Raw genomic sequence first — 15536 nt, 5'->3', positions numbered from 1 at the left:
TCGCCCTGTTTCAGCCTGTGTGCATCACAGGTGGAAAAACAGTAGGTAAAAATTGAAATGCGATAGATTGAGTGCTGATGCGATTGCAGACCTTGCAAGGGCATTGAATTTGTGCAAGGACTTGAATGAATGGAAAACTGGCCTGTTCCTGTAGCATCACTGTAAAATCTGCTTTAAAAGAACAATAATCTTGGCTGATGTCCTTTTTAGTTGAAAATAATGAGTACTTCCCCTCAACTTTATGTAGTTTTTTTTGCAATAGGCCGCTGTTGTGCCATACAAACTACAATGGGACAGCAAAGCTACTTGGAGTTCAACTAAAATACATAAAGTATGAATAAAATTAATTTCAGCAAAGATGATTACATTTTACTCTAGAAATTAAATTGCCAGAATGTTAGGTGTTTATTTTTGATGACAGATTGCAACTCTATAAGGTATTCCAGCTCATCCACTAATTGTGCTCTAAACCTAGATTATAGGGCTATTGCTGTACTCTCTACTCTCTTGGTATTGCAGCATGCCTACTGAGCTGCTTGCTGTCACCTAGTCTTGCAGCATAACTATTGTACTCCCTCCATTTCAGTATTACAGTAGGAGAACCGTACCTCTATTCTCATAATATTGTATCCCTGCACTACATATACCACTACTACAAATTGGAGTTAAGATTGAGTGGTATTGTATATGAAGATTTAATTCAAGTTGGAGGATTAGTTTAGATAACTAGGAGTGTGACATGGTAGTTATGACATAGATGTGACTTAAAGTTGGATTGCGCACAAAAATAAGGCTTTAATAATAATGCAAAGGTACTAGAAGAGGTGAAGACAAGTAACTGGACCCTGCTCCATTTGAATCAATTGACATGCAAAGTTCAAAAGTAGCAAGGGTATACCGTTATAACCTGACGTGCAAAATATAATTTCAGTACCTTTTGAATCATATTTTATCAGTTTGTCTTGAACCACCTTTATTTTCATCTAAAAACATGGTATTAGTTAATTTCAGGTTGGCAAGTATTCGGTGTACATTAAAGTAATGGTTGAATAATTAAAAACCCCCAAGAAAAATATGTCCAAATCAAAAAGGGGTTTTATTTGGAATTTGTATTTGGTTCTTTATGTTGTACAGAATTATATTTTGTCTGCTTCCCAGTGATCTGTATCTTGATTTGTTGATGTCTGTTGCAGCTTTATTAGTGCATCAGAAAGCCAGAATGGATCGATTGCATCGAGAACTTGAGCTGGAGAAGAGAAAGCTAGACAAACTGAAAAGTGAAGTTAATGAGATGGAAAGTGATCTTACCCAAAGGCGCATGAAACGATCAAATTCAGCATCCCAAATCCCATCGGTACGATTCACAACTCAATGCTTAACAAACTTACTTACTTTCCTTTTTAAACCTGAGCCATTCACATTAGCTTATGTATTTATTCTACTCAGCAATTAAAGAACAGACTTTGAATCATTTTGTTTTTAGTTCATGCTGTAAAGCATCACATTTCAATTTAGCTGTGGTATTCAGTGCTGGAAGTTCATAACCGTTCTATGAAGAGTAACATACCATAATCTGTGTTCTGAACACTAATTTGCCATTCCAGGAATTTAAATTAAAGTTAATAAGGGCTTCCCCTCACCAATCATTGGACTCTCCTTTGTAGATGTGCATACTCACCCATCGGTGTGCAGTGAAATAATGACAATTCAAAGCCTGTTTTAGCACTTAAAAACTGGAACTATCCAGTGATTCGAACTAAGTACTGTAAATGATCTAAGAAATTAGAAATTATAATTTGACAGCACTGAGATTTATTGACTTTGGAATTGCTGAGAGTGACAAGAGTATACACCTTGGTCTTTCAGTTAGAGGAAATGCAGCAGCTGCGAAGCAGTAACCGACAGCTGCAGATCGATATAGATTGCATAACCAAAGAGATTGACCTGTTTCAAACAAAAGGTATGTTTGATTTCAATCTGTTGCATATCAGTTTTTTTGAACAAAATGTTATAGTTAAACAGCCTTGCTAAGTGTCCGCTGGCAATTTTCTGACCTTTACAAATGTGGTGTAACTTATTTAACTTTTGGCTAGAGGCTGGTGGGAGGAGGACTTAATTGAATTCTACCATAACATGCAAGAATCATTAATAACTTCAAAACAACGCAATGTGATAACTACTGTAACATCGATACTTTCATGCAACAGATACCCTGATCACAGTTATGTAGTGAAGAGTTTGAGCGTAGGAATGTAATGGAGATCCTGCTCTCTCCCTCCCTCTACTGCAATCTTCCCTTGAAGGCGAAACCTCTCTTTGGTGATGTGCTGGCACTGGCTTGGCTCTCGCCTTTCTCCTCTTTTTAAGGACCATTATTGAGGCTGTCGACTGTTCCTTTTCCTTTAGGGATGAAGCGGGTGGGCTGCACATGGGGCTGGAGATAAAGGAATGTTACCTTCCTGAATTCAGGGGTGGGAGGTTGGTGGGGGGGGCATTGGAAGACTGGAGAAAGTTACAAATACTGGAACAGCAGAGGCAATAGAATGGGTGGTTTTAAATATAAGGTTGAGTATTTTAAATTTGAGGCTTTGGAGGGACTGACTAGATGAGCCTAGACAAGGATGATAGGAGAGCAGGGCTTGGTGTAGGATAGGATATGGGCAGCAGTTTTAGTTGAGCTGCAATTTCTCGAGTAGTGGAAAGGAGATAGATTGGGAGAACTTTAGTAGAGTCGCACATGGAGGTGGCAATGGTATATATGAGGATTTTAAACAGCAGATGGGCAGAGGTGAGTGATATTATGGGAGGGAAGATAGACGGTCTTTGTGATGGAAAGGATATGGACTTGGAAGCTTAGCTTGAAGTCAGATAAGATGCTAAATTTCAAATGGTCTGGTTTCAGCCTGAAAGAATGGTTGGAGAGAAGTATGGAGTCTGTTGTGAGGCAGCAGTTTTTTATTTATTCATTCATGGGACGTGCGTTTCTGGCCAAGCCAGCAATTATTGCCTTTGAGAAGGTAGTAGTGAACTGCTGCCTTGAATTACTGCAGTCGATGTAGTATAGGTACACCTATAGTGCTGTTAAGCAGAGAGTTCCAGGATTTTGATCCAGCAACAGTGAATGAATAACATAGTTCCAAATCAAGATGGTGTGTGGCTTGGAGGGGAACTTCCAGGTGGTTGTCTTCCCATGCATCTGCTGCCCTTGTCCTTCTAGTAAATGGAGGTCATGAGTTTGGAAGGTGCTGTCGAAGGAACTTCGGTGAATTGCTGCAGTGTGTCTTATAAATGTCGCACACTGCTGCCACTATATATCAGTGGTGGAGGGAGTGAATGTAAGATAGTGGATGGTGTGCCAATCAGGCAGGCTGCTTTGTCCTGGATGTTGTCAAGCTTCTTGAGTGTTGTTGGAGCTGCACTCATCCAGGCAAGTGGAGGGTATTCCATCACACTCCTGACTTGTGCCTTGTAGGACAGGGTTTGTTGGGGTCAGGAGGTGAGTTACACTCGACAGGATTCCCAGCCTAAGACCTGCTCTTGTAGCCACAGTATTTATATGGCTTTGCGACTGGAGCTGAAGACTGTGACTTTAGTCTTTCCAATTTTTAGCACAAGGGTATTGCAGTTCCTTCAAGTCTCTATTGCAGTCTGACTGCACACAGGCATGTGGAGAGGTCGAGAGAAGTCTTGGAGTGGTAGAGTTGGGTATCATCGATGGAAACTAACTCCATGTCTATGGATGATATTGCCAAAGGGCAGCTGATAAATGAGGAAGTGTCTCAAGGATCTCATTGAAACATAAGATTCCTTCTCACTGACACTTGACCGGTTAGTTGCTGCAAGGCTGTTTGCCTGACTAGCAGGTCTAGAACTAAGATCTATTCTCTGGATAAAGAGTTGGCCATTTAGGACTGTGGGTTGTGAATCTTTAGAATTCCCTCCCCAAAGAGCTGTGGATGCTCAGTTGTTGAGTTTATTCAAGGCTGAGGTCAGTAGATTTTTGGACTCTCAGGGAATCGAGGGATTGGGAATTGAGCAGAAAAGTGGAGTTGAGGTTGAAGATTAGGCATGATCTTATTGAATGGAAGAGCAGACTCAAGGGGCTAGAGGTCACTCGTATTTCTTATGTCCTTAACGATGAGTCTTGATAGGCTGGCAATGTAGGGATGGGAAGATAAGCCATTATTACAGGTACTGCCAACGATTGGATAAGTCACACTGGAACCAAGTAAGGGGCATTGGCACTGAACTGGGCAATGGAGGACGATGGTCTGGTCAAACATATTGAAAACTGCAAAGGGTCATGAAGGATAATACACCACGGTCACAGAGATAAGTCATTTGCAGCTTTGGTTAGGGCAGTTTTGGTACTGTGGGAGGGTAGAAATCTGATTAGAAGGATTCAAGCAAAGTGTTGTGGCCATGGGTCTGGGAAAATGTAACACACACACTGACCTTGGAGTGGGACAAGAGTTTGGAGATGGGGTGGTAGTTAGTGAGGACAGAGGTTGATGGTGAATTTTTGAGAGAGGGGTTTGATGACAGTAGCTTTAAAATAAGGGAGATGGGATCTGAAAAGAAGAAACCATTTACAATATTGGCTTGTGTGCCAAGAGTGGAAACTGGGTGAGCAGTTTAGTGGTAATTGCTGACTTGCCTTTTTTAAATGTGTTCTCTCCCTTGCACCACCAGTATCAAACTTATAGAAAGGTTGCAGGAGAGAAGGCCATTTGGCCAGTTGTCTGTGCTGGCCCTCTGAAAGAGCAATTAACCTAGTGCCATTTCCTTGCTTTTCCCTGTAGCCTGCAAAATTTTCCTTTTCAAATAACGATCCTTTTGATAGTCTCAATTGACCCTGCCCCCACCACATACTCAGGCAGTACATTGCAGATCCTAACCACTTGCTGCGTGATAAGTTTTTTTCCTCGTTTTGCTATTGCTACTTTTGCCAATCACCTTAAATTTGTGCCCTCTGGCTCTTGATCCTTGCACCAATGGGGACAGTTTTTCCATATCTACTCTGTTCAGATCCCTCATAATTTCTAAAACCTCTGTTAAATCTCCTCTCAATCTTCTCTCCAAGGAGAGCAGTCCCAACCCTCTCCAACCTTTGTATGCAACTGAAGTACCTCATCCCTGGAACCATTCTCGTGAATCCCGTGCACTCTCTCTGATGCCTTCACATCCTTGCTAAAGCTTGGTGCCCAGAAATGGATGCAATACTCTAGTTGAAATCGAACCAGTGTTTTGTACAGGTTTAAGATTACTTCCTTCCTTTTGTACACTGTGCCCCTACTGATAAAGCACAAGAGGCCCTACGCTTTCCTTAATCACTCTCAATCTATCCTGCCACCTGCGATGATTTATGCACATACAACCAGGCCCCTCTGCTCCTGCACCCTGTTTAGAATTATATCCATTATCTTATCTTGTCTCTGCGTTCACCCACCAAAATGAATCGCTTCACATTTCTCTGTATTAAATTTCATCTGTGCCACTTGTCTGCCCATTCCACGAACTTGTCTGTCCTTTTGAAATTCTACACTATCCCCCTCATGGTTCACAATATTTCCAAGTTTCATATCTTCCACGAATATTGAAATTGTGTCTGTACATCAAGGCCTAGGTCATTAATATATATCTGGAAGAACAGGATCCTAACATCAATCCCTGAGGAACTCCACTATAAACCTTCCTCTGTCTGAGAAACAGCCGTTCAACTCTACTCTCCAATTTCATATCCATGTTGCTACTGTCCCTTTTATTCCACAAACTCTAACTTTGCTCACAAATCTGTTGTGTGGCATTTTATCCTTTTGGAAGTCCATGTGCCTCACATCAGCAGCATTACCCTCATCAACCCATCTGTTACCTCATCAAAAAAATTCATTTGCCCTTAACAAATCCATGCTGGCTTTTCTTAATTAACCCACATTTGCCCAAGTGACTATTAATTTTGTCCTGAATGTTTCTAAAAGCTTCCCCACCACTGACGTTAAACTGACTGGCCTGTAGTTGCTGGAATTATCTTTATATGCTTTTTTGAACAAGGGTGTAACACTTGCAATTCCCCAGTCCTCTGACACCACCCCTGAGCCTTAGGAAGATTAGAAAATTATGGCCATGCCACCACAATTTCCAATTTAATTTCTCTCAGTATCCTTGGATGGATCTCAACCAGTCCTGATGCCTTGTCAACTTTAAGTATAGACAGTCTGAACTACCTCCTCTTTCACCATGACCTGGACAGCTTTCTTCTTCCTTGGTAAAGATGGATGCAAAGTAGCTCAGCCCTGCCCCTTGCCTCAATGCTTAAATCGTCTTTTTGGTTCCTAATTGGCTGCCCTCTTAACAACCTTTCACTATCTATGTGCCTATAAAAGATTTTTGGATTTCCTTTTATGTTAGCTGCCATTCTCTTAAACTCTCTCTCTTTGCTTCTCTTATTTGCTTTTCAATTCCCTGCTGAACCTTCTATGTTCAGCCTGGTTCTCAATTGTATTATAAAAGCAAAAAACTGCAGATGCTGGAAATCTGAAACAAAAACAGAAAATGCTGGTAAAACTCAGCAGGTCTAGCAGCATCTGTGGAGAGAGAAACAGAGTTAACGTTTCGAATCTGTATGACCCTTCTTCGGAGCTAAAGAGAAGTAGAAATGTGATGAAGCTTATACTGTTTAAGGGGGGTGGAGCACGTGAAGCTGGATAAAAGGCTAGCGATAGGTGGGGACAAAGGAGAGACTGACAAAGACATACCCCATAAAGAGACAGGCATAACTGGGGCCCATGAGGGTACCCATAGCCACACCTTTTATTTGGAGGAAGTGAGACAGGTTTAAGGAGAAATTGTTCAGTGAGAGAACTGTCAGCCAGAGGAGCGTGGTGGTGGATGGTGATTGTTTGGGCCTCTGTTCAGAAAGAAGCGGAGAGCCCTCAGACCATCCTCGTGGTGGAGGGAGGTGTAGAGGGATTGGACGTCCATGGTAAAGAGGAGGCAGTTAGGGCCAAGGCCATCTGTTACTTGTTCCATGTTGTTCTTTCACACAGTGCTTACCCTTGTTCTGCTCTTATCTCATTCTACTTTCTTACCTTAATGCCACTATCAGCACCTTTTTTAGCCCTTACCACTATCATTAACACTCCCTTTGTCCTTTTGTTCATGACATCTTTGTCAATCGCTCCTTTGTCCCCACCTATCGCTAGCCTTCTATCCAGCTTCACCTCCTGCACCCCCCTTAAACAGTATAAACTTCATCACGTTTCTACTTCTCTCCAGCTCTGAAGAAGAGTCATATGGATTCGAAACATTAACTGTGTTTCTCTCTCCACAGATGCTGCTATGCCTGCTGAGTTTTTCCAGCATTTTCTGTTTTTGTTCTCAATTGTATTAACCACCTGACATTTGTCATAAGCTCACTTTTTCTCCTTCACCTTAATCTATGTCTCTTTCGTCATCCAGGAGTTCTGGATTTGTTTTCCTAGCCTTTTCCCTTCCTGGGAATATACCTTGAACTATCTCTTCTTTAAAGGCAGTTCAGTTTTGTCAGCTAAATTTTGATTCCAATTTATCTGGGTCAGATCCATTCTTGCTCCAATGGAGCTTGCTTTCCAACAGTTAATTATTCTTGTTTGAATTTCTCCTTGTCCTTTTCCCTCATGCAAGGAAGTGTAAACATACAAATAATGTTATAACATACAGCTTATTTAACAGATAAATCTGTTACCTAGATGTTGCAACTTGAAGATGCATTGTGATATATTGCAAACCTTTGATCTCTCTTTGCAGGACCACACTTTAACCCCAGTGCTATCCACAATTTTTATGACAATATGGGATTTCGAGGTCCTGTGCCACCTAAGCCGAAAGGTAGGATATAGATTTTGTGACAGCCACTCAAAAAGAAATTCAAATGGAACTTGTATTATGAGAGGATTTGTCACCTATCCCCAAAGTCACCCATTTTGACCAAGCTTTTGGTCACCCCTCTTAATCATTCAGCCATGTTTGGGTTTTTGTATGATTACTTTTTCAAAGGAAGGATAATAAGACTTTTATGTGTTGAATTTTAAAACAAAGTGCAGTCAGATAAGTTCAAAAGACAGGGCACCTGCCGCTGAAAGCAGTAAAACATTGAGATAAGCAAAGTCAGGAAGTAGTGCCTATTTGATTGGGTGGGGGAGGGGTGGACAAGATAAAATAGTTTTTGAATTCTCAGCCTTTTCTCTTGAATTAAATTCTGCAGGTTTGAGAAACTTAGAGAGCCATTACTTTTAACTTCATTTAACATTTTTGTTTACCCACAGAGCAGAAAACTGCAGTTAAACCACCAAAACCAATAATAGACCCAGAGGAGGATGAAGGGGCTCATTGGAACTGTAGCACCTGTACCTTTCTGAATCATCCAGCCCTGATTCGCTGTGAACAGTGTGAGATGCCCAAGCATTTCTGAGCCATAACGCTCCCAGTGAAAGAATGAATTCCCCAACAAATGCTGGGATAAAGGAATTGTTTACAAAGACTGTAATAACTCGGCAGATACAATGCTGGAAAGAATTTTAGTTTGGACCAGGTGGTCTTTTTAATGGAGATTATTATTTCAGCATAGTGGTTTTTGGGATTGAACGCACAGCTTCAAGATTCTGCAGTCGGGTGCTGGGACCTGAGCTGATGCCAGGTTTGCCCATACCGGATGCATCATTACCAAGCCAGATGGAAGATTTTCACAAAGCCGCATCACAATGAACTACTGTGGGTCTTATTGTCTCTCTTTTCCTCTTTCCCCTACTTTCCTCCCAAGATGCATTTTTAAGGAGAAAAGATATATAAATTCTCAGGACGCTGCAGACGAGAATGAAAAATAAGTTCAACAAAAAGTAAAAGCAACCGAATGAACTGAAAGAACAGCAGAGGGCATTCGGAAAACCAGCCCTAGAGGAGCACCTGTGAATGGGGTGGGACAGAATGTGTGCATCACTAATAAACCTCTCTGCTCTGACCACCTTTCTGCTCTTCAACTTTTATAAGATTCAGCATTGAGCTAAGAAAAATAAACAATCATGTTATACCTGCAAAGTGTTCCAATGTTTCCTCCAATGTGTACAATCTACTCTTCAAGCTTCCTTGTACTGAGCCCTACAGATCCGGGAGGCTCCAAGTTGACTCCTGCCTGTGTGCTCAGTTAGCTCAGGCCAATAGGGATGCTGTATGTACAAGAGATGGTGAGGAAAACACAACGATTGCTGCTCCTAATTCCTATCTGTTGACCCTCCTGCTGGAAAGAGAGAATGCGTATTCATCTGGTAAGAGCAGGTTTGGGTTTGGCTGTGATGCCCCCTATGACTGGCCAACTGGCATTCACCATCTAAATTCACATGAAGAATGGGTAATCAGGTGGACTGGCACTGGTGAAACCATTTGTGCTGTTACCATACTTTAGAGGAGGAGGGGAGAAACTTAGGGAGGAACATTTCTTCTCTTTTCCTCAGTTCCTGAGTTTCCTGTATTACCTGTATGTATCATGCTTTAGACTTTGGTAGCTAACTTCATTGAATGGTTTTTAGTAAAATCATTGTCTCAATCGACTTGATACCTACGAGAAGTGAAGCCTTAAATTAACTTAAAAAAAAACAAAGCTATGTATAAAGCAGCTTTCAGTGGCCTTTATGTACAGCATTTCTATAAATTATGCTCTTGAATAGACCTGCAAATGAATTTTACAAGACAGCAGTGTGATAGTCACGTGTGAAATGCACAATTTTATCCATTCGAGACAGAAACTTTATTTTTTAAAACGATAATGCAGTGCTTGATCACAGCTTTCCTGGCACTGTATAATTATACAGTGCCCGAGTGCAGCTTGCAAAGTGTCAAAGAAGAATTTGAGGTCACAGCTGAGGCTTTTTAAAAACCAGAAACACTCAGTTGCCATATCGCACATTCTGTACAGTCTAAGCGTAATTTGAAGTGTACAAATTCAAATTACCTATTAATTTTTTTAAAGCACCAAGTTCCTACTTTTCTGTTGTTTATGTTGCTTAATTGACCTTGCTGGATAATTCAAAATTTTTTTAGTGCGAGGAAGGGTTTTGAATTACGATTAGAGTGTATATAAAAGCAGTTATTTTGTCACACAGTGGTCCTGAGCTTCATCTGCAGGTCTAAATGAAAATTGACTGGTTTTACGTTTTATTAATAAAACATAATGGGATATCTTAAGTTGATTTTTCAATTTTAATTCGGTACGTTGTCCTTCTGACACAAAAAAGCTATTTATCAAAAAAGAAAAATTTGAAATTTGTTTGAATACCTCTGGATTTGTATAGGAATGCATAGGAGGAATTTCCCATTTGTGATGATTTTTTTGTACCTGACGTGCTGCATGTTGGAGGGAGATTCCCATGTCTCGGTGTTCCACATGGAGAGATTGTCAAGGTTCTGCTCCAGCGTTCGACCTATACTAGATGGTGGAGAGATCACCTGTGCCTCAGTATGCTCATGTCCGAAGTACAGTACACGGTGGAGAGAGGCTGTTATGTATCAACGCTCCACGATCTTTAGTGTGCTTGACACAATGTGCCTCTGTTTCTCTGCTCTAGCATCTCAGGTACTCTAGATGGCAGAGTGATCCCCTATATCTCAAAGTGATAGTATCTTGTGTATTAGATTTGAATCCAGCACAGATTACAGGGATAAGATGCTTCTGTTTAATTAAAAAAAATAAAATCAAAGGGCTTAACCCTTTAAAGGGTCAGTCAGATTCATGCATTTTATTTTTTTTTAAAATGCCAGGCACTATCTAGATAATTCAATACAATACAGGAGACCTTCAAAAAATGAGCACTTTAGATTAAGGAGGTAAACATATGACTTTTTAATCACACTGAGACCAGTGACTAAATAATAAATTACTCTTCAATTTTTTTTAAAGTACTATGGAAACATTTACCCATTCAGCATACTCTGGTTTCTGGGACCACAAAACATTTCCAGGTTTTGAATATTACATTTGTGATGTGCTCATACTATTTAAAACCTGGATTAATTAAACATAGAGAAGATGTTTCCACTTGTGAAGGAGTCCAAAATTAGGTCCCATAAATAGTGAGGTAGTTATGAATAAATTCAATCAAAAATTTAGCAGAGGGTGGTTAGATTGTCGAACACATTATCCGATTGTGTAGTTGCAGCAAATAACATAGATGTTTTTAAGGAGAAGCTGTGCAAGTACATAAGGGAGAACAAAATAGAAGGATATGCTGATAGGCTTAGATAAAGTAGAGTGGGAAGAGGCTTGTGTGGAGCCTTAACAACGACATAGGCTGGCAGGGCAGTATGACATGTTTCTGCACTATAAGATGATCAAGAAATTCCCCCAAGTCCCAATGTTCTAATTTCTGAGGAAAAGGAAATTATGCCTGACATTCCAGTGAAACTAATGAATCAAGGACTCATGGGGTTGGGGGTAATTTATTTCCTTGGATTGAGGATTGGCTATCGGACGGAAAACAGTCGGAATAAACAAGACATTTCGGGTTGATGGGCTGTAATTATCAGGCTATTTGCAAGGACCAGTCCTTGGGCCTTAGCTATTTACAATTTATATTAATGACTTTGATGAGAAATGAATGTAATTTGTTCAAGTTTGATGCCAGTACAAAGTTAGGTGGGAAAATAAATGATGAGGAACACATTAAGAGGTCGCAGGGCATATAGACAAGTTAAATGAGTGGGCAAGAATATGGTAGATGGAATACAATGTGCTAAAGTTGTGAAGTTATCCATTTTGGTAGAGGGATTCTAATGTGAGTCTTAGTACAATAGTGCCTAAAGCACTGAGGGGGAAAAAAATAGTGCAGAAGCATTGCTTTATTCCAGTGGGTTGCAAGTGAAGCTCGCAGAAACAAAATGCTAATAATGGATTAAAATGGTCACAGTAAGGCAATCATGACTGGTGATTCAGCTTTTTCTTCTGTAGACAAGGACTAACTTTATATTCTTTCCCTTTACACCCTGTATCTTGGGTGAAATGGGTGAGGAGGAAGAGGTTTGGTGTTGGAGGAAAAACCGATGGGGATCCCCATAAATACTGCCCAACACTCCCCATGGATGCCCTGTGCCTACTGACACAACTCCCTGGGAACTGTCATATTTTGAAATTTGTGTATGCGTGCTCCTGACGTCACCTGCACTGGCTGCGCAGAAGTCTGCGCATGTGTGCAGTGATGCTGGCAGGCTGGGCGCTGAAGAGTGACGTCACTAGATTTCAATGTATGCACAGACCGTCGTCTTGCGTTGGCAGAAGACGGTGGTTGAATATAGTCGAGACCAATTGATAGAATTTTGGGGAAAATTTAGAAATATGAGCATAATGGAGGAAGATGGAGTTGAGTAGAAGATCAACTATGACCTTGTTGAATAGTGAAATAGACTCGATGGGCCAACTGGTCTGCTTCAGCTCCTATTTCTTATGTTCGTATGGAATTCACTAAAGTTAAAGAAAGAAAACAGTTTTAAAAAAAAATGTAGTGACAAACCCCCCCAGAGTTTTTAAGGACATAGGTGTGGAAATAGTAGATTTTTTATTATTCACTCATGAGATGAGTGTGGCATAGGTGAGGTGGCATTTTTTGTACATCTCTAACTGCCCTTGAGAAGGTGGTATTGAGCCACCTTCTCAAACTGCTGCAGTCCACGTGTGTACACCCACAGTGCTGTTAGGGAGTTCCGGGATTTTTGACCTAGGGACAGCGAAGGAGCGACAATATGGTTCCAAGTTAGGATGGTGTGTGACATGGAGGGGAACTTGCAGGTGCTGTCCCCATGTGTCTGCTGCACTTGTTCTTCTAGGTAGTAGAGGTCGCAGGTTTGAAAGGTGCTGTCGAAAGGAGCTTTGGTGACTTGCTGCAGAGCATCTCTATCCATAATCTTTCAAAGTACACACAATTCAGAAATTGGCACTTCAGATTGGAAAATTGCAAATGTAACTCCATTATTTAAGAAAGGTGAGAGGGATACTAAAATACTGCTTGTCTAACATCTGATGTGGGGAATTATTAGAATTGATAATTAAGGACAGACTGACTCAAATTTCTCTTAAATATTCAGCTGATTAGAGAAAGCCAGCATGGATTTGTAAAGAGTATGTAATGTCTAATGAACTTAGTTATATCCCCAAAAAATTAAATTAAAGTAGTTGGGGATCTCTATGGATGAATTTATGCAGTCTTCCAGAAGACATTTAATAAGGTTTCACATAAAAAGTTGTTAGCTTGCATTCAAGCTCATAGCATCAAAGGCAAATGATTGACCTGTTTAGGAGATTGGTTCAGTGGCAGAAGACAGAGTAGGGGTATTCAAATAGAAATGAAGCTATTGGTGGTGTCCCCACAAGGAGCCATATATTTAATGTTGCCGATAACAAAGGTTGATGGCATAGTAAGTAGCGTAGACAGGAGCATAAAATTGCCAAGAGGCATAGACTGAATTGGCGAAACAGTGGAAGAAGGAATTCAATACAGGTAAGTGAGGTCATCCATTTTATCTAAAAAAAAATAGATCAACGCATTTTTTAAATGGTGTAAACTAGGAATAGTGGAGGTACAAAGAAATTTAAGCATCTACATAAGTAGTGGTTGGATAAACAAACCAATCAAAGATGCTAATGGAATCTTAGCCTTTATATCTAAAGGGCTAGAATTTGTAAAGGGAAATACATTTCGTACAGCTATACAAAGCCCATGTCAGAAGGTTAGATCAACCTTGAGTACTCTGCAAAGTTCTGGGCAGCACACCTCGGAAAGGATATATTAGCCTCAAAAGGAATGTCACGCAGATTTACCAGAACGTGGCTAGAGCTCCAAGGGTTAAATTATGAAGAGAGGTTACATGAACTAGGATTGTATCCCTTGGAATATAGAAGGATAAGGGGTGATTTGATGTAAGTTTTTAGGATTTTGAAAGGAATTGGTAGGGAGAAACATTTTCTGCTCTTGGGGACTGTAGGCTATGGGGACATATCCTTAAAAGCAGAACCAGGCCATTCAGGAGAGAACAGCTGTTAAAGAGTAGTAGCAGTGGATGCTATATAAATTAAAAGTTTTAACCCTGAGATCAGTAGATTTTTGTGGACAAGTGTGTTAAGAGTTATGTAGCCAAGGTGGTTAGATGGAGTTAGGATAAAGATTGGCTATGAATCAGCGTTGAATGGTGGAACAGGCTCGAGGGGGTGAATAGCCTACTTCTGTTCCTACCTCTAAAGAGAGATCCCTCTGTCTCCATGCTCTAGTATCCAAAAATATTGCAAATGGGAAAGAGATTAGTACATCAAAGAGCAGTGACACATGGAAATCTCCCCCACATATGCTATGCAATAATTACTAGAATATTGTTTAATAGGGGAATTTCATCGATGTGTATGGTATACAGCAAATACTAGAGTTTTGAGATCTAAGAAAATCTCTTCCACAAATGTCAACTGCTCGGGTATCAATAGCAACTGTTGTTACCATGGATTGCTTGTTGTTGGTTAGAAAAGAAAATGAAGAAATTGACTAAAGAAAACACCAAATTTCTATAAATAATCATTTGTTTTGGTTGTATATATCCAGTATTAAAAATACTCTCCTGATCCACTTTTTGGATGCTTAAGGAATGTTTATATGACAAAAATTGCATAAATCATGAACTTCTAAAACTTTCTGAGTTCGATTTAATTCAAGCATATTTATGTTCATACAAGACCGAGACTGCAAGAGGCCAGAAGGGGTGTTTCCATGGCTCAACTCAGTGTCCTGGAACCTGTCTGAAGTGTTGACAGGATCTCCCCTAGTAGTGATATCCTAATGATAGTGCTCTCGTCTGAGTCAAAGTTGTGGAATTCAGATTTTCTGGAGACTTGAGCACATAATCCAGGCAGACAATCTCAGTGCAGTACTGAGGGAGTGTTGCATTGCCATAGATGCTGTCTTTCAGGTGAGATATTAAACTGAAGAGCCTCAGGTGGACATTAAAGATCCCATTGGAACTTTTTTCAAAGAAAAGCTGGGGAGCTCTCCTCCAACAAACACCACAGAAACAGTCTGGTAATTTACCTCATTGCTGTTTGTGGAACTTTTTACGCAAATTGGCTGCTACATTTTTGGACAACAGTACTTGGAATTTTCCTGTCACTTCAAAGGATAAATGTTCAGCAAGAGAAAAGAAATGTTTTACAGTTTAGGTTGGATGTCATGATGCCGTCTCATGTGACGTTAGGCCAAGTCTCAATTTATATAACCAATTGCAAATACTGCAGTCAGTGTTGAAGGGATGGTTTGAGGCATTGGCTTTGCCCGAGCATGCTTGTCCTGAAGGCACTTCTAACAACAGTAACCACACTTTAAAAATGTATTTCATTGGCTATAAAGCACTTTGGAAGTCATGAAAGGTGCAATATAAATGTGAGTTCTTTTATTAACTAGCAGCAGCACCCTTTGGCAAGTTACTGTAGCTTTAATGCTAAGAGTTGCTTTGAAATTGCTTCAAAATTGTTGCAGTCA

The 15536-nt window shown here is 40.4% G+C and overlaps 1 protein-coding gene across 4 annotated transcripts in view; it reads left to right on the top strand.

Moving 5' to 3' along the window:
* tab2 (TGF-beta activated kinase 1 (MAP3K7) binding protein 2) overlaps positions 1-14626 on the top strand; it is a 39451-nt gene extending 24825 nt beyond the window's left edge. For all 4 annotated transcript variants that reach the window (XM_078556614.1, XM_078556615.1, XM_078556613.1 and 1 more), the window contains 4 exons: positions 1194-1354; positions 1867-1960; positions 7786-7866; positions 8304-14626. In XM_078556614.1, the coding sequence (XP_078412740.1) occupies positions 1194-1354; positions 1867-1960; positions 7786-7866; positions 8304-8449 (482 nt within the window). In that variant the 3' untranslated portion in view covers positions 8450-14626. The remainder of the gene's footprint in view (positions 1-1193; positions 1355-1866; positions 1961-7785; positions 7867-8303) is intronic.
* The last annotated feature ends 910 nt before the right edge of the window (positions 14627-15536 follow it).

The sequence above is a fragment of the Cetorhinus maximus genome, chromosome 14 (genome assembly GCF_964194155.1).
Source record: "Cetorhinus maximus chromosome 14, sCetMax3.hap1.1, whole genome shotgun sequence".
NCBI classification, from domain to species: domain Eukaryota; kingdom Metazoa; phylum Chordata; class Chondrichthyes; order Lamniformes; family Cetorhinidae; genus Cetorhinus; species Cetorhinus maximus.
This window is presented reverse-complemented; position numbering and strand designations above follow the sequence as displayed.